The sequence below is a fragment of the Pezoporus flaviventris genome, unplaced genomic scaffold (genome assembly GCF_033815535.1).
Source record: "Pezoporus flaviventris isolate CSIRO_AGI_PZ_B2104156 unplaced genomic scaffold, CSIRO_AGI_Pfla_v1 ptg000023l, whole genome shotgun sequence".
Lineage (NCBI taxonomy): Eukaryota > Metazoa > Chordata > Aves > Psittaciformes > Psittacidae > Pezoporus > Pezoporus flaviventris.
The window spans coordinates 6,825,784-6,844,765 of record NW_026892571.1 but is presented as its reverse complement, the minus strand read 5'-3'; the positions used below and the strand labels follow the sequence as shown (position 1 = coordinate 6,844,765).

General features: G+C 46.0%; 1 protein-coding gene across 6 annotated transcripts in view; it reads left to right on the top strand.

The window, feature by feature from the left end:
- NRG2 (neuregulin 2) overlaps positions 1 to 18,982 on the top strand; it is a 152,081-nt gene that overhangs the window by 110,378 nt on the left and 22,721 nt on the right. For 4 of the 6 annotated variants that reach the window (XM_061456530.1, XM_061456529.1, XM_061456527.1 and 1 more), the window contains 2 exons: positions 8,867 to 8,987; positions 18,347 to 18,405. In XM_061456530.1, coding sequence (XP_061312514.1) covers positions 8,867 to 8,987; positions 18,347 to 18,405 — 180 coding nt within the window. Of the gene's footprint in view, positions 1 to 8,866; positions 8,988 to 18,017; positions 18,095 to 18,346; positions 18,406 to 18,982 lie in introns of all 6 variants that reach the window. The other 2 variants (XM_061456531.1, XM_061456528.1) reach the window with 1 other exon arrangement.

Sequence of the window (18,982 nt, the reverse complement as noted above, 5' to 3'; positions counted from 1 at the left end):
TGCAGAAATACATCTGTGTTCTGCCATCACATTTTTCCTAGAGTGTCCAGAAAGTAAGAACAGATTACCCCAAGCATTTAATTTGATTTAATGTGGTGGAAGTGCTTTTTAGCATTCCCTCCTATTCATGAATGGGGTAGAAAATGGGCACACAAAAATACAAATCAAAGCATGTCTGCAAGGGCAGGTCTAGAAGGCAGGAGCCTGGCCACTGGCTTGGCTCTTCCTAGTGGAGGCACTATTCCTGTGTGTGACAGTGTCTCTGTGCTGGGGAACACTGAAGAGCCCAGCAGGGTCCCCTCTAAATGAGCAGGCACCCAGAGGGCTGAGGACTAGGCAGTTATTTGTGGTCTGCGCTGTTAACATTCCAGCTGCTCACAACCTGCCCTGGCAGCACAGCTGGCTCTGCCTCTCTGTTGATTCCGCTTTGCAGAGTTCATGGGGATGTTTCCTCCTTGGAAAGCTCGATCGTTGATGATTTTAAAGGAAATGCGATTGCAGCCACAGCAGGGACTGGCCAAGTATCCTTTAAAAGGTTCTGATTAGAAAACTGTACTTGTGTTGTGCTCTTGCGTTGCGTTTAGCCTTCCACTGCACTGGGGACATCAAGCTGAGACACAACACCATTAATACAATGACCATACCATCCTTCCCCAGGATTTTTCCATTGTGTTCACCAGCATAGATCCATGCTGCTGACTTGCATCACATTAGATATATGCTATTTTTAATAGAAGCCAAATTTCAACAATAGAAAGGAAACTGGCAAAATACCGTGTGGCTTGCACAGAAGTTTCTCCTTTTGAAACACTTCTTTCCTCTGGAGGAACATCATCCTTGACTGTGGGTTTTTTTCCTTAATGATGTGAAGAGATGGTAAAGTCTCCAGAGTTAAAGCTGTAATTGACTTTTTCCCTCACATTCCTTTTTCATGATCTCTTTCAATTGTTACCTAAATAACACATAGTCCTTCTGATTTTTATGGTTACTGATGATCTATCATAGAATTGCACATCTGTATAACATATGGGAAGGTAATGAAGATATTGTGAGGTGTGATGCTTTGGAAAGCTGACAAATACCTCATTCTTGTCGAATTCTTGCGTATCTTTTAAATATCTGTATCCAAAAGCTTGTCTGGCATCTGTAGGTTGTCCAGCCCCTCATTGTTTCACTGAAAGCCTGTAAATGATCCACTGGATTTTAAACACCACGTTGAGAAAGCACCATGCAAAGTTGGTGGTACCTGTAGTTCCCTGGTAAAGGAGAGACTGCCTTACATAGACAGCTTGGTCATGGCACTGGTCACTTCTGTTTGGCCTGTGGTGTGAGGCAAGCATCTTAGCAGGTAGGCTTGGCAAGGGTGTTAGACTCTACACCCCAAGAAGCTCACTGTGTTCTCGCCATGGCCCAGACAGCCCCTATGGGCAAGGAGATAGAAGCCCATCACTCCATGCAGCCCCACGTGCCTCACCCCCTGTAGCTGTGTTGCTCCCGGTGTATATGCTTTTAACTAGTCTTTTTCCCAAATGTCCCAGTTCCTTCCTCAGTGGTTTGAGCTTCCCTGCCACCCTTGCCTTGGGAAAAAGAGTGTGATGTCAAATATTTCACCTTTGGAGCATTGTTAAGCCTTTCTTACCACCCCTGAGTGTAGCTACTAGCAAATCCTGCTATGTTCTGAGTCACCCCTGCCTTCCTCAATCTGAGGGCCAGATTCAGAAAGGGACTCTGGTCTCTGGGAAAGTCTTTCCATGATGCCGTGTACCACAGTCTTACACCTTCCTCTGAGTATATATTGGTTTGAGCATTGACAGACCAGAGCAGCCCTAGAAATGCTTTCTTCAGAAAGCACTGGGGCCCAAAAGAGAAGAAATGCCTACTATTCTTATCAAGTCTTCCTGTTGAGCCCAGTAAGCATGACATAGTTGCAGTAGCTCCATCCATAGTGAAAAACTGTTAAATAAGACATGCTGTCTTGTGTTTGTCAAGGGCTAAGATTGCGCAGTTGGGTGGTCAGCAGCTCAGCTCACAGGCAGGGACTTGCAGGAATGGGGTAACTTGATCATGCATCCTAATGCAGAAAGAAACATCCTTTATACTCATTTCAACATGCAGAGAGCTCAAAATGGTAAAGTGATCCTGTCAGTGTGCAGCTTGGAGCAGCTAAACGAGGTTTGGGGGTCTGTGGCTACAGACCTGCTTGGTAAAAGGAATAGGAATTAGTGTCAAAGTTTAGAAACATTTTGTTGGAGGCAAAAATGGAAGAAAGTTGGGAGCAATCTGAGATAGCAGGTATATGCAGGACAAAGATACTAAATCTTATAAAAGTTTCCTTTTTAAATGGTATTTAAAGATACTGATTGAAATCTTTTAAAAGGTCAGGTAATCTCTTTTGCGTGTTTTCTGCTGTTGAGTTCCCCTCTAGTTTATTTCCTTGATTTTAAGAAACAGCTGAAGTCTTGAGGGTAAGAAGTTATTACTGGCTGGGTGGAGAAAGCAGGGTTTGGATACTCTCAGGATAGAAGAGAATCCACCAGTGATGAGCAGATGCTCTAAACCAACATGTGGATCATTGCAGCTGCTTACCCTGCTCATGCCCTTTGTCTGGGTAGCTATCTAGCTAATCTGGTTGAGTGCCTTTACCAGTGTCATGTAAGGTGACATTGCTGGCCAGGCTACAGATGCTCTGCAGTAGAGAGAGGTTTTGGATCAGATGAGAGATGAAAAAGGGAGAAAGAAAGAGGAGAAGAGGCAGTGCTGAGCTTTGCTGGGAACATGAGGATTGGGGGATAATGTGAGGATAAATGAAAGCTGGTCTCTTCAGATTGATTTTGGGGAGCTTTATTTCAACTGCTGAGGATCACAAGCCCTCCCTGAAGTCCCTTTATAGGTCCTCAAGGGAAAGTAGGTGAAACAGCACTTCTTTCTCCAGTTATGTCTAACTCTCCACACACCAATTTGGATCCACAGGTTTCATAGCTGTCATCTTGGTGATAAAATTGGTGGACTAAATCTGTAGACTTATCGGTTTAGACTTATTCAGGTTCTCTCCCATTTAATACCTTCCCCAATTCTTAACATGGCTGGGTTGGAAATGTTTTCCTTACTGTCTTTCTCCCAGGTGAGATAGGCTTGGTGGACTCACATGAGCGCAATGGCTCAATGATGTCTTTACTGTGATGTGGTTTGTAAGTCACATCTAGTTGAAGCTTCAGCATACAGCACAGTAAGATGTGACATGTACTTCAGGTTCAGTCAGTTCCTCCAAACTGTATCTCAAGTGCAGTCTGGTATGACCTTTTCTGAGTAACCATGGCAGACCTGAATGTCATTCTCTGGTCTCTCTTAGTCAGAAGCCACTGTGCTGGAGCCAACAATGCTACAGACATGAGCATGGTGCTGTTTTGGAGTTGAAGGTTGTCCAGCTACCTCCAAGCACAGGTAGAACAGATGGAAGTCAGTCCACCGAGGGCCATGTGGACAGACCAGTTTTCAATATTAGACTAAAAATAAGTCCTGGTGTGGTCTGTGCTCAGACGGTTCAAACCCCATGGCTGGAGGTGTGGTTGATAATGGAGTGGCGCCTGCATGCAGGCAGGCATGGGACCCTGAGGTGTACGTGCTGGACGTCTCGCTGTCAGGCTGCAGGGAGAGCTGTGTTTTGCCTGTCTGCTGTCAGGTCCCGCACCGTGTGTTTTTTAAGTAACCATCAGTTCCACTACTCTAAAGACAGGGTGCTGTGACTCTAAGGCAAATATGGGTAGTATGGAATGAAGTGTAGGATGGAAGCTGATGTCCCCTGGAAGAACTGAGGCTGTAAACCCAGCATTCAGAGTAGGAGGCTGTGTATCAGATCTGCTCTGTATGAATCCATCTTGCGATTCTGGCATGTTGCTTCACTTCCTTGGCTTCAACTGTCCCACCTGCAAAAGGCTTTTTAGGTGGTTGCACAAAATCCTTCATTGAAGTATCATGTTGCTGCTACTACATTTGGTGATGGGGACTGGTCAAAATAAGATGCTGCAGCACTAACGCATTCTGGGACCCTTGTGGTAGAGAAAAGCATAGGAAGTGCTGGAGAGATCAGCCTGGAAGAGCAACTAGAAGCTTTATAATAACACAGGACTTTGTCCCTGCAGTAACTTCCTGTCCTATGGAAGCAAGCAGTCCCTTGGCACTTGGAAACCTTTAAACTCCCTTCTCAGTGGAACACCTGAACAGTGCAGATGGGAGATGTGGGCAGTGCTGCCTGTGTTGTTTTGATCAGCACTATCTGATGTTCTTGAAATGAGTGTCCTGCAGTCTGGCATTTCTATTTTGGGATGAACTTCAAATCTCCAGCTATTGATCCTCATGGTCCCCACGGGAACTGGGAACATAATTCCAGCAGGATCTATTTCAGTAAAATGCAGGGGTAAATACTGGGTTGTTTCCAAATGAATAAACACACAGGAGCAGAAGTTTTACGAGCTCCAAGGTCCCCAGACTGTTGCCAGGTGAGCCCCAGTCTGCACAGACCCTTCTGATTCTGTGTGCAGAGAGCAGTCAGCATTTAGCCTCTCTGCTCAGGTTTATTAAGAGAAGAGGGTGTCATGCCAGACATACAGAAACCTGCCATAGGGAGAATGGTTAGGATCAACAGCTCCTCCATGCATTAATCAGTGTAAATCATGGATTTAGTGTGGCTCACGCCAGGATTACAGTGCTACAGCTAAGGAATAGCTTGGCCAGACACCTTCTCATCCATGTTCTTCTGACAAGCTGTTGGATGAACTCGGTGGAGAGGAACCTCAGCAATTCTGTGTTTTATCAGTAAGTACATGAGGCATATACAGAGCAGGCAATCTGTATACAGTCTCCAACCAGCTGAGTTCATCTGTCTAACTGAATGTCTAAATATTGAGAGAATGAAATGTCTGTACTCTATGAACACCCCCCCCAGTCAAAATTAGTTATAACGCAAAGGAGCAGCGAACCTGTTGCGGTCTCCTTGCTCTCCTCGACAGTAGCTGTAGTTTGTGAAAAACCAACTGTAATTTATAGTCCAAGCTGCATTAAGTAACTCTGCAGGGTGAGTATTTCACCAGATCTCTGAGAGCGGGCTGGTGAGCTGCCTGTAAAAGTTAAATGACGTGCATGGTAGGAACTGTGAAAGGATCCGTGCACCATCATTAATGGCCTTTCTGCGCAGATGGCTTGTATGAAGGGAAGTCCGCACGGCAATGTCAGTGTCTGTGGCTCTCCTTTCTTGCCCTGTCATTGATGTTCATCCCAAATAACCTTGGTGTGGGATAGAAAATAGATGCTCTGAATGACTGCAGTGCTTTGAATCTCTCTTGTGTTTATGCTGCACTGTGCTCACTGTCTGGAACAGCAGCAACAAAATGTGGCTTCAGGTTGTTCTCAATCACATCCATCAAGAGACAGCCCTCTTTTCCCCATCCTCACCTCCTTACTCCCTTCTGCTTTGTTCTCAGCCCTGGGACTTTCCAGATAGGGAAGGAGGTGCTGGCTGTGCCTGTAAGGCCACTGACAGCTCAGGGGAAATGAGAGGGGATGATGACTATTTTTTCTAATATAAGATCCAGGAAAAGGCAGGTTTAAAATCAATAGCTGGAGATGTGTCTTTGCACACTGTGTGCGTAACACTGGAGTTCTTGTCACAAATAGTGTGGATGTTACAAGATTTGTTCAAACAGTAACTACACATGTTCACGGAAGAGAAACCCATCAAAGGCTATTAAATGTCAAGACACTGTGGCTGACTTAGGTTGTCTCTGAGCAGCTCATCCTAGATGTCCAGAAGAAAATGATCATTGCATGCTTGTGCTTATCTTCTTCCTTAAGCATTGCCTATTTTCCACTGTCAGAGTCAAGACAGGGCTTTCTTTTGACCAGTACTGCACAGCTTATAGTCTTATGAAGGCCTGTATTTCATGACACTCTCTTCTCAGGAGGGAGCTGGGCTGACTGCCTCTTTTTGTGGCCTTTGCTACATCTCTGCCGCTAACAAATGGACCATGGTAATATGAATCTGTGACTCAGTTTTAAAACACTTTGTGCTTCTTTGGGAGAAAAGGCACAATACTTGAAGAAAACAGGATTTAAAACATGACAATAAGATGCTGCTAGGAGAACTGATGAACCATGTATTTTTACAACAGGCATAACTCTGTTGACAGCTCTCTTTCTAGCAGTACACAACATGCATGTTCCAAGCCTCAGTCATGTTAGATTCTTTTGTATTTGTTTAAAAGGAACAGAATTGTTCATATGAGATGAAAATCCCATGTAATCTCTAGCTGGTCAGCACTGTAATCCACTCTGGTATCACAACATCACACAGCACTGCATCTTACTGTCCACCTTTTCTGGTGGAAATGGTACCTTTTTATCTGAGGTGCTTTTTATGGGCAGGTTTCTGGCCTGTTTTTATTTCTCCTTTTCTGCTTCCCCCTTACTGTGGGAAGGCTTGCTCCAGAATCCTTTCCTGTAGGATTTATGATGTGAGACTTTGCCAGATGCATTGTTTTGCTTGCTAGCAACCAGTACATTTGATGGTTGCAGGGGTGACGGCTTCCTGCAGGCTGTGCTTGTTCTCCATCAGTGTATCTTTCAGTTTGCACCAGTGCTTTTGTTCATGAAGCTTCAGTGCTCCCTGATCTGATGGCACACTTGCAGCTGTAGCAGAGACCTGTTCGTTGTGCAGTTATAAGGTACATCACCAAAAGCATGCACTCCAAAGCAAAACTTTCACAGCTCCTATGCTGAGTGCTGGCCCAGCAGCGCTCAGGGACCCTTCAAAGGGACAGTGTCTGTCTCCTGTGTCCCTGTCCCTGTTACAAAGCCATTACGATGGCTTTGGGTTCTAGTTCCCATTAATCTTATCTGGAACTGAGCACTGAATTTCCTTACTAAAGTTTGGAAGTTTTCATACTTGAGGAGTTTTTGCAAGGCCTTCTTTGGTGGCTTGGCCAAATCAGGATCTGTTCTAAAACCCAGATACACTCCAGTATGTGTACCCTGCTCTGCACATTCGGCTCCCAGCAGACTGGCATGCCCTAGGAGGGAAGCAGCTATTTGCTGTCCCAGGGCCATGTGCATTTTCAGTCTTTACTGAAGTATTTGCCCTATCTTCTTTGCAGAGCACTTTGGGACAACTTGTTCTGCCCTGGATAGCTGTGAAAAGACAACCCCAGAGGCAATGGTTATTCAAGGCAAAGCATAGAAATAGCTCTGTTTGGTGCACAACTCTGTCTCTGTCAGACAGTGGAAGGCGTTGACTTCCCTGTGGGGACAGAAGACAATGGGGTTGGGCAATGCATTGGTTCAAGCAAAATGAACAGTAAGCTTGGCTCTGTCTTGAGCTGTGTGCAGGTAGCAGCGTGGGCTACCCCTGCTGTGCACAGCCTGGTGAGCAAACTCCTCATTCAGAGAGGAATGGGCCCCATGGAGTCTTACTAAAAGTAAGAGAGACAGAACGCCCTTGTTTGGTTGCTATGTGCCAAGCATCACCCAAATGTGAGAGGCTTCACAGGGTGCTGGGAGCCCTCTTTTACCGGTGAGTGCAGGTGCTGGGATGGAGCTTGAAGTGTGAGGACAGAGACCATGGCCCTGGTGGTGTGAGCTCCAGCCTTCTTCCTGAGACAATGAGGTGTTCAGTCTGCAGCGACTGGTCTGAAGGCACCAGCCTCTCCATGAGGTTTGTTCATGCTTTGGAAAACAGGGTGCAGGAGGGTATCTCCTTAGAAACCTTGAGTGCAGCATAAAAGGCACGGGAAAGTGGGTAGCAACCACACAGCTGGAGATGTAACTGTGTTAGGATATAAGCAAGGTGGGTAGTCCAGGAAGAAGGACTATCTTTAACGAGATCAAGTATTCAGTTGGAAAAAGCAGATGCTTTTGAATGCCCAGCCCTTCTTTCAGTTGTGTGAAGATGGTTCTGCATTCCCCAAAGCTGGTCTGCTTTTGTAGCCTTTATCAGTTGCTTTAACAAAAGGTTTTGCCTGTCTAGAAGCCTTTGTTTTCCCATGCAGACTCTATGTTCTGGGCTGTAAATTTGTCTGAATCGTTCAGATAGGAATTGCAGTGAAATTCTGCAGAGTCCTGTCAGCTTTGTTTGTAGCTTACATGGCTGGAAAGCTTTTCTCCAGAAAGCAAGCTGGATTTGGAAAAGCCTCTGTATCCCCAGGAAACCTGCTGGCTGCCTCCCTCTTAGCACAGACTGGGGCTGACTGACTTCTACTGCTGAACTTCTGCTTGATCTGTTGAGGCAGCCCCACTGGGGCATGATAAAGAAATGCTCAGATGCAGGGGGGGAGAGATGGAGCTGATCTTGCTTGAGCTGGACCTGTTTTGGTGACAATGAAGGCACTTGCTTCTGGCTCCGAAAACTTATTTCCTCCCAGAGATGTGGAGAAATGAACTATTCCCTGCCATATCTCTGGATCTTGGTCCAGTATCATGGCACAAATCAGGCTTCAGCAGCATGCCACTGTGATTCTGTGAGCCTGCTGGTGCAGGGTTGCATGTATGGGTAAGGGGAGGGCAAGAAGAGATGGGAAAGGGGAGCTTGTAACTACAGCTTGCCAAAAGGATGATCTTGTCCTGACATGCTGGCTGCTTAGAGGAAGGCATGTCCTCAATTCCTCACCCAGTTGGCCGCTGCAGTGGGAAAGGAAAGGTCAAGTTGCAGCTCCAGGACCTGGAGAGGTGAAGGTTGGTCTAAAAGCATAGGCTAAGGTTTGTATCTCTGGGGTTTTCACTTTGGCAAATGAACTAATTGAACATTGTCTAAGAAAACAGAATTGCCCAACAAAGGAAATAACAATATATCCTTTTTGTGTGTTTATTTTTGTCCCTGCAGTAACCACAACTCTCTCGTCCTGGTCCGGGCATGCTAGAAAATGCAACGAAACAGCCAAGTCCTATTGTGTCAATGGTGGGGTATGCTACTACATCGAGGGGATTAATCAGCTGTCTTGCAAGTAAGTGAGTGTAGTTCTTGTGTCAATATGGGAATTACTTCACTGGGGGAGAGGAGACTGCAACTGCTCTGGAATTCCTCTGACAGTGGCAGTTTGAGCTGTACAGGTTCAGAAAGGGAGATCAGAAGTGGGGAGGAGGGCTCATAGCTCCTTTTTGTGTGTGTGCTACTGTTCACTTTTCCTGACTTTTTCTCCAAGAATGTGTTTGTCCCAGCTGTTTCCTCTCCCTTTCTTCCCTTTCTCCTCTGCAGCTTCAGGGAAGGTCAGGTCCCCTTTGCTTTCCCTGAGCTAGGTCAAAGCTGACACATCCTCCCATCCATGCGGGAGGGCTTTTCCCAGGGCATAGCCACCTCCATCCTCCATGGCTGGAGGGGTTCCTTGCTGAGACCTGCCTCTGACCCCTGCTGTCTGTGCTTCATGGGCCCAGAAGTGGGTTTAGCACATAGCTGTTCACCACACTGTGCCACTGTGGGTTATTTCTCCCTTTCAAATGTTAAAACCTGAAAAACAAACAAACATGAAAACCCAAAACCCAACCAGGGACACATACCAAGTTATCCTTAAAATGGAATTTCTTGGGGAGTTTGAAGTGGGGCTGCATAATCTGAGAGATGTGGAATGGGATGTGAGACATTTTCACCTCTGGTTCAAACCTATCACAGCCAGCAAGCTTAATAGCATTTCACAGCTCACCCTGTAAGCCTAATGGGGACTGTGAACGACAAGTGCAGTCTGATTGTCCATGCTGGAAATGTAGGTAACTAAAGCATATCTGTACCTGCTGCTGGGCTCCTGTGGACTGAGCATGAGATGGTGCCCTGTGTGTGCTGAGCAGATGCAGTCAGCTCCTGAGCTCACCTGGGGATCCAGGATCACTGTGCCAGCTTGGAGAAGCCCAGAGCTGACTGTTTTCTCCCTGCATGGCCCAAAGACCTCTCCATGCAGATGCACAGCCAAAGGTATTTACATCTGTAAATTGTACGTATGTCAAGATAGTACCACTGGTGCTGTGTGGTGTGGTGCTCACCAGACACCTCAGCTCCTCAGGCCTTGAAGGACACATCTGAAGAGAACCATCACTCCTTTTGGAAGGGTTGTGAGCTGGGTTATGCTTAGCACAGCTCTTCCCTTCTCCCAGCTCTTGTTTTGGCAGGGAGCAGTAGGAAAGGCCATGTGGAAATGCATTCTGCTGAGCTCCTGTGCTCTTACTTTCCAATGCAGGATCAGCTGTGGTGGGAAGGACATAGGATGAACAGCATCTTCCAGTTCTGCCAGGCTTGCCCCTTCACACATGAAAAGAGCCAGGTAGGACAGAAATCACATGCTGTGGTCCTCCACGTTTCCCACGTGTGTGAAGAGCTGCAAGAGCAGCCTTTGCACACCACAGACTTGTGTTTCAGGGTAGCTGTCTCTGCCATTGGCTTCTTGATGGCACTGTAAGTTCATCTTGCCAGGGTTCCCAATAGGAAACATGAGGAAGCTCCGTATGGTGAATCAGTCACATCCATTATTCTGGTGTAGCTGTAGCCTTGGGAATCCCCAGCAGTTCCAGTCCTTCCATGCTGGGGAGGGCCAACCCTTGAAGACCAGAGGAATGTATGAATCAGTATCTCTACCTCTTAAGCAATGCGGTGATGCCAAAAGCATATATCTCAAGACTATTTCTTCTCAGAAGAACTTGAATCCAAATCAAGACTTTTCAAATTGGACCAATTTCTAATTACAGCAGAAGTTACCTGAACTCCTCAGCTATGATGGTAAAGCTCCATTTTTCTTAACAGAGAATACATATGGTAATTATCAAGTGTCTTCGGCAGACAGGCTGTTTTAGCCAATGTAATTCCAGCCTTGCAACGAAACAGTCTACCTTCAAACCAGGCTGCTACAACAGCTGATGAACAGAGGGGAAGATCAGTGATGGATTCCATTAAGATTTTATACGCCCTACAATCCAGACCTAATTATGTCATATAATTTGAAAGCCTTAATTCCTTACTTGCAGATGATGAAATTACTTCCTTTCTGATAAGTCCCAAAGTACCAATTGCTAAAATCTGATGATAATTGAATGTGTGTGTGTAAGGGCAGCAAAGTGTTAACCAAAACGAGGTGCTTTGAAGGTCTGCACTGTCACTACTCATCTGCCAGAAAAGACAGTTCTGTCTTAACAGGAACTCAGGGGACCCAAATGCCTTTCACACAGTACAGTAACTTCTGATCTTACTGCTTGAGGAGATCTCTGGATGCTCAGTCTCCTTGAGTGTTTTTATCATCAAATCATAGACTGAAGATAAGAAATCCTGGCTTCTGAAGTGGTGAATTTTAGAGTTTCTGGTCTCTAGAAGATAATAGTTATTAAGGAATGCAGAAGCATTTGAACTTGACATAGTATTTCTCATAAATTGGCTTTTCCAGTAACAGAGATGATTCTTGGGGAAGGCTGACAATGAATAAACAGACTTTGCATTTGTCTGCCTGAAAACTAGCAGAATGCTGGAATGTTTCACAGTTGCTTTGTTGCAGCAAGACGAGATCTGCTGTTGTGGTTTGTGAAAGGTACAATGGTACAGATTCAGAGGAGAAACTAGAGGAGGCAAAGAGGCAGGCTTTGACCTGCATTTCTGACCTCTGTAAAGCGGGAGCTAGCCTTGGTGCTCCAGCCACACCATGTCTCTGAGACATGAGCATGGAGATCAATAGGTTCTTCTGCACACAACATCTTCAAATGTCTCAGAGGTCAAACAAGAGCCACATGAGCATCTAGAACCAGGAACAACACATATGTCCCTGCAGTGTTCCCACTTTGCTGTTCTGATTAGAGACAATAGGGCCTGGGGTGCTGTCTTCTGGCACCAAGTGCCAGCTTGTAGTCCTCCTTCACTGGGTGCTTAGTTTGTTCTAGCACCTGGGCACCCATTCATGTTACCAGGCTTTCCAATAGTGGCTATCAGAAACTTTTAGAGTGTTCTTTCCTACCTGTCACCATCCTGTATCACTTTCCTGGGCTGGATTTCATGGTTTGCAGCTGCCCACAAACATAGAAGATCCTTCCTGTAGATTTTAAGCTGGCACTCCAGAGCAAAATGAGCAGCTAGGTTCTCCAATGATTTCTTCTCCTGAAATGGCTCATGCTTGATTTGTTACAGATATCCCCTGAATTGGCATGTGGCCTCTTTTTTTAACAGGCTTCACAGAAACATGTTCTTCCTGGTCTTTTAAGTTCTGGGGAACAAACTGTTTGCCTGTGAAGCCACTTTCTTCATCCTCTTTCAATACTCTTCAGCTGGACTTTGAATGTTTTCTTCCCAGGGGAAAGCCCAAACAGACTTCCAGCTCTTCCAGAAATTGCCTTTTTTGGATTGTTTTTCCATAATTTTGTCCTTAATTTGAAGTGAATTCTACACATGCTAGTGTCAAAGGAAACCTGAACATGATACAATCTGTGCTGTTATCCTGACTCTGCAAACAGACCAGCTGGAAGGTAGATGGGAGAAGTGTGATTTGCCTCAGATGTCCTGCAAATTGTCAGCGTAAAGCCCGGAAACGACTGAGCTACACACATACAGAATTGACTCAACAGTAAATTAAAAAGCCCTAGGCTCTTGTTGACAGGAAGAATTTCTCGATCCTTCTCCACACCGTTTTGCTCAGAGAGACCTTACGAGCTGACCTGGTTTCTCACCATAACTGTGGGGAAGTGGTGAGTCTGAGTAGAACAAGTTCCAGTGTCTGCAGAAGGGATGCTCACAAACATGTCTCGAGGTCTTCAGCTGGTCTGGGGTGCAGGAGAACAGTGGCTGGTTTGTTGTGTCTACCTCAACGTGCTGCTTGGGATGGCAAGCAGCCTCTGATCTTGGGTCTGCCTTGGTCTTGCAGCCCATTAGGGTTTTGGCACAACCTAGAGCAGTTTGAGGTCTCTCTAATCTTTTATTCCTGAGTGCCATGCATAATTACTCCTTTTTCCAGTTAGGTCTTGGCACATGTTATCTACAGTTGGGTCTTCTCAAGCAAACAAAGAAGCAAAGCCAAGTCTCATCACTGCACAGTCCTTTCTGCCCACTTAAATGTGCTTCATGACTCATTTGTGTGGTGGATGTAATCAAAGTGGCTGGTACCATGGGCCAGGATCTTCCTAAATTGCATGGAATCAGAAGACTTAGAGCTTTACAGAGCAGCATCCCCTCTTTGTGTTGGACTAGTTGTGCTTGCAAGAGCCAGGTTGAAGGATTTACAAATGCTGACAGATAAACACTGTCTGGGTTTGAGCTGACAGCACTGCATTACATCAGAGAGTGAGGTCAGGGGCCTGGAGGATCTCAGACAAAAAGTGAAAGTCAAGGAGAGAATAAAAAGCAAAACAAAGTGAAGGAGAAAAGATCAAATAATTTTTAAACCAGTTGATGTATGCAAATCACCAGTTTACAAAACTACATGTTCACCTCCTAGGAGCCTCCTCCATGTATGTTGTTTCCTGAAGGTTTTCCCAGGAGATAGGAAAGATTATTCAGAAGAGTTAGCCACATTGCCAGGCTGCCTGTGCTGTCCAGAGCACCATTCAAAGGGGTAAACAGGCTGATCCTGTCCTCCCTGCAGCACAGCTTGCTCAGCTCCCCTGTAATGCCAGGAGCTATGCCACCCCTCTTGATAACTCTACTGATAGGTCAGCACAAGCTGCACATTGCACAGACACAAGGATATCTCCTTGTCATGGATATACAAGCAGTTCTGTGGGGAGGTGTTGCAATGTCCTTGGAAATGAAGAGCACACAGTGTTGAGCTACGGGTGAAAATCTCCACATCCTGTTCCAAACCTCCTGAGCCAACCAGGACTCATTCATTGAGTCCTGTGTGCTGTTTATCATGGGTGATGAGATTAGCTACCTTTTCAGGTTCAAGTAGCCCAATGAATCCCATCCAATATGTCTTTTTTAGTGCACCTGTAACTATAGCAGACCCTTGAGCACCATCAGTGTGAAAACTGATCCTGCAACAGTGAGGCTCAGAAAAGACAACATCACAGATCCTGCTGAGTTCCCACAGCTCGGTTGGAGCTGCACTGTTGTCTTCACTGAGCTCATAGGTGGGTGTCCCTGCAGTTTGGACTCTACTGTACAGCAAACATGCCTTGATTAGCTGCTCTGGATAAGGCCTCTGAATTTATTCTGGTTGCCTTCTTTTCTTCCCATCAGTGATTTTGTGGAGTTCAGCCTTTTGTGGCTCTCCAGAACCTGATCATCTGGGACTGGTCAGGGGACAATGACAGAACTGTCTTCTTTTTCAGCCCTTCACACAACTAAGCAACATGCATGAAACATTTCTCCACTTGCTAGATCAGTGCATTGTGTCTTTTTCGCTGCAGCTTCTCCTTAGCCTGTTATTTTGAAGCACCTGCTCCTTCACATTGTTCTGTAACATGGATTGCATTGAGAGCTACCAAATTTGGCACTCTTTAATTAAGATCTTGGGGAGCAAAGGAAATGTGCCAACCCTTGCAAGATTTAGATCAACTGCTGGGCAGAAAGAGTGTTGCTTCCAGCAGGAAACATTATGATAATGGTGTTATTAATTAAGAGTAGCAAATAATAATTAACAATGATTCTTGCTCTGCCCAGATATGGGACAAAAGGTCAAAGCTTCTCAATTTTCATAAAAAAGTGCTCTTCAAACAACACAGAAATGGGTCATTCAAACCATTTTGGTTTGTACTTTTGAAAGTGCTTTATTTGGCTGATCATCTTACTGCAGTTTTCTTTACCGTGTAAATAAATTTATCCTGAAAGCAAGAACAGAACTTTGTGGATGTTTTCGATATGGGGTTTAAAAAAAAAAGGTCTTAAGCAATTGATCAAAACTGAAAGATTTGGATATTTTCCAGCAACAGAATCTGGACATAAAAATTTTGGCAGTCTTGGGGTTGTCCCCACAGACTAGAGAGGGGACAAGGTGCTGTCTGCAAGAGCTTGGTGCAGCCTTGTACTTCCCCAAGACGGGTCTTACAGGCCCAGCTTTGTCCACTTCCCTTGGCCTTTGAGGAAAGACATGCTTGACTAGGGTCAAATGTGCAGGAAGAAGGATGCCATGATCAAAGACCATCTCATGCCTCTTGAACTTGGTGAGCCTTAACTTTCAGACGTATCCCTCAGGGCATGTGCTTGGCCACTGAAGAAAAGCTGCCCAGAAGCCCTTACCACACGTTGCAGATCCTGCATGCAGAAGGGGTCCTTTCCGTTGTTCTTCCTGTCCTGACAGGGAGACTCATGTGCCATGCACACTGGAAATTTCATGTCTAGAGCCATAGTAATGAATAACAAACCGTCTTCACCAGCTTACAACTATGAGACAGCTAAAAACAGGAATCAGGAGCATTGCAGACTTTCAAAGGTCTGCTGGTCACTGTTGATGCCAGCAACATTTTTTATGAGGAATCAGGACCCAGGGATGCCAGAGTGTTTTGACAACTTGTATACTAGCTTGGGAGGTGACAGAAGGTGCTCGTGTTCATGAGGGTTTATTTTCTGTCACTTTTCCCACTGCTGATTCACTAGTAGCTAAAGATGAAAAGCCTGAGTTGTCCTAGACACAGACAAGACTGTTGTCTACTGCCTTCTGTCTAGCAAGATCTTCTCCCCACCCACACTAGGCTGACTGCAGTGATATGATAAAGGGCTATATGGTAGCTGTCACGGCATCAAAGCTTCTTTGACACTCTTCAGTTTTGCTTTTACACTTCTCACCAATTTCTTTCTCTGGGATTTTATTTCCTTCCACCATTTTGCACATAATTTTCAGTCTTTCCTTAATGGCATGCAGCTTCAGTCACACTGAAGTTCCAGCCTTGGCTGACCTCTTGCAGATGTGCACCTGAGATAGTTTAAACCCTTTTTAGGCAATGTGCCCTTTTTGAGGTGGGTAGGACGTTTGCTTCATTCAGCAGCGCCAGAGACCCTTCAGAGCTCTCACAACATATGTGAAATCTCAGATCCCAGACAAATGGACAGCACATTGCAAGCTAAACTGCATACCTTTGAAGATCCTGTGGATAAATTCATGACCCTCCCAGTTGTGATGAATAAACTTCAAAAAAGATTGGGAAGACGCCCTCTATTTTGGATGCCTCATTCAAACCCCAATGTAATCTCTTAAAGGTTGCTCCAAAGTTGTGCTTCCATAGGGATGTCCTTGTAAGTCTGCATCACCCAACTGCCTCAGGTTTGTGCTCTTTGATTGCCAACAAGGCATCCTTTTCAATCCACTCCCCAGCACCAGCGTCCTCTGTTTCATCGTGGGGAAGGTCAACAGGTCTCCTTCGTGTCTGATGGTAACCCCTTGGGCTGGGCTTTACTTGGGAGCTGTCTGGACTCCCTGGTACTGAAACAGTGTTGCTGGTATGTCTCCCTTCCCTGTGCTCCAAGATGAATGTCCAGGAATGAGAAAAGAGGGTGAATTTTTAAAGGATCTGCCTGAGCAGGGAGTGCCATTTCCAGTTTCAAAAGTTACTTGGATACCAAAAAACTGAAGTGGATGACGGGGGAGTTTAGTGAAGCCTCATGCAGAGCCATGCCTTTAAGTTGTCCCCAAGCAGTTCAGGGTGCACAAATAGTCCAGCACACTCCCATACGGAAGTGTTAGCACAGGTCCTGGAAACCAAATGCTACGTAGCATAGAAAACAGGTTTAGTCATGGGCACTGAGGGTGCACCAGCTTTTTTTGCTCAGTGCAGACCTACTAAAACTGCAGTGAAAATCAGCAAGAAATCAAATTCCAAAGTCATGTCAGTCATGGAGTGTCTAGCAAAGCTTTCTTCTGTGAGAGGGACAGCAGGTGATATGTCTCCCTGGACCCTGCCTTGAAGAACTGGAAAATGCATTCTTTAGGGGAAAGATGGACAGGTTTGGAGCTGCGGAGGTGATGAGGTGGGGAAAGACAGTAGATGGGATGAAGAGATTATGCAGCTTTTTATTGGCTGTATCTTCTCCTTGGATCATGCTGGATTCAGAGCTGTGTCTTAAGCTCAGAAGAGGGAGAGTTCAGTTGGGGAGGGAGGCAGTTATGAGACAAGCACGTAAGAGCTGTGCCTTCAAGAAACCTAGGGATAGCTTTGAGTGACTATCCAAGGAGGCCAGAAGATGTGAAGGGAGGAAGAGATAAGTTCCTGATGGAGAAGTGTTTGACCACCCCTGGCTGAGCTCCCGTTGCCTCCCAGGTTCACCCTTGGTTGCTGGTGTGTCACAGCACAGAGGGTGCAAGTGCTGCTGCACTGAGTGTGGTCCAGCAGCTCCTGCTGCACCCCTGCCTTGTCCCCCTGCTCCCCAGACCTAGCTCAGCCTGCAGGCTGCTCTGAATAGCACATGCCTGGCAGCCCTCATCAGTAGGGCACTGTCTCCACCACTACAGCATCATGCTGAGGTACAACTGGTGCCCCATGAGCTGTCGCATCTCCATCCATCACATAACTTCAGGAATACCCTGAGACAGCCTCTCAACTGGGCAGCAAATGAGACCTGTTGGGTTCAGCTTTCTTCTCTGTCCCTTTCTCTCTGTTAACACAGAGACTTTGCACATGCTTCCTCTCTAATGGCAACCTTTTTCCCTGGAGCATCCTGTGGGTACTTCTGGGGTAATGATGGGAAGATGCTTGCCACACACAATGCTCGCTGTCACCTGAGCAGCTACTCACCGCTCTGTGGTGCCTCTTGCCAGTCTTGTCTAGGTAGCAGCTCCAAGGAGAGCTTCTGAAAGTAGCATCCAGCCCATCTCAGTCTTCCTGACAGCGGGTACTTCTAGCAGGTGAGAAGGAAGGAGGCAGGCAGAGGAGGAAAGAAGGGGTTTGGCTGGCTGCTTGAAGACCCAGGCCAAAGAATAGAGCTGGAATGCTGATGTTGCAGGTGCCTGGTTAAAGCAAAGCGAAGAATAAATGTGCTCATTAAGCCTTTATTTTTTCCATTCATCACAATGCACTTTTTATTTCTGACCTTAGCCTCGAGAATGGTGCCAGACATGTTCTGTGATTTCTCCCCTTTTCCCCTCCAGATGTCCAAATGGATTCTTCGGACAGAGATGTTTGGAGAAACTGCCTTTGCGATTGTACATGCCAGATCCTAAGCAAAGTATGTTTGAAGACAAAAAATGCACCACACTACTTAAAACCTCCCGGGCACAGCGGTGGATGTAGAGTGGTCTAGTCAGGGATGGCTCTTGGTGTCAGCTTTGGGTTAGGGCTTAGGGATGCAGGTAAGGGTGAAGGCTGAGAGCAGATGGATAGGAGTCATGTCAAGGATCAGAAGGGGCCTCAGTACGGTCTGTTTGGGTGTCATTTTGCTATCTTGTTTCTCTCTTTCTGGTTTTCTTTCTTTCGGTAGGTGTCCGATCGAATTCACAGGAGACCGGTGTCAGCATTTCGCAATGGTCAGCTTCTCCAGTATGTCTCTTTCTACTTCTCTCTCTGCCTGGTTGTTGTAGCTCTGTGTTGTGTCCTTAAAGCAGGTTCTTCTCCCAGAGCCCTCTTCCTGTCTTGTGCACTCCCAGCTCTGCTTGGCCATAAGAGGAGCTGCGATCATGTCCAAGAGGAGAATCAGGGCTCGTTGTTACCTCCTATTTGTTAGAATGGGTTCAGCTTTCATTTCTGATTGAACTGAATGTTGCTTGCTCTTTTCACGCAAAATGCAAGTAAGGCAGAAGTTCGTGTGGTGTGCTGTGTGAGAACAGTCTGTGTGATAAGCTGTATCTGGTAGCATTACTGCCTCAAGATGGACTGTGTTGTGCAGTGGAAGAGAAGAACATTTTCCCATGACTTGAGAGAGGCTGTGTGAGTCTAATTTGTACCAACTGTGGAAATCACAGTGAGGGCTGTAATGAAATTTCCCCTGAGGTGAGGCTGCGTTTCTGTCTCCAGAAGCTAAACCAAGCATCAGCTGCTGTTCAGATGAGATGGTTGGAGACTGGATCCTGGAGCACACCCAGAGGTCTGGACAGGGCACATATGCATGCCTGGAACC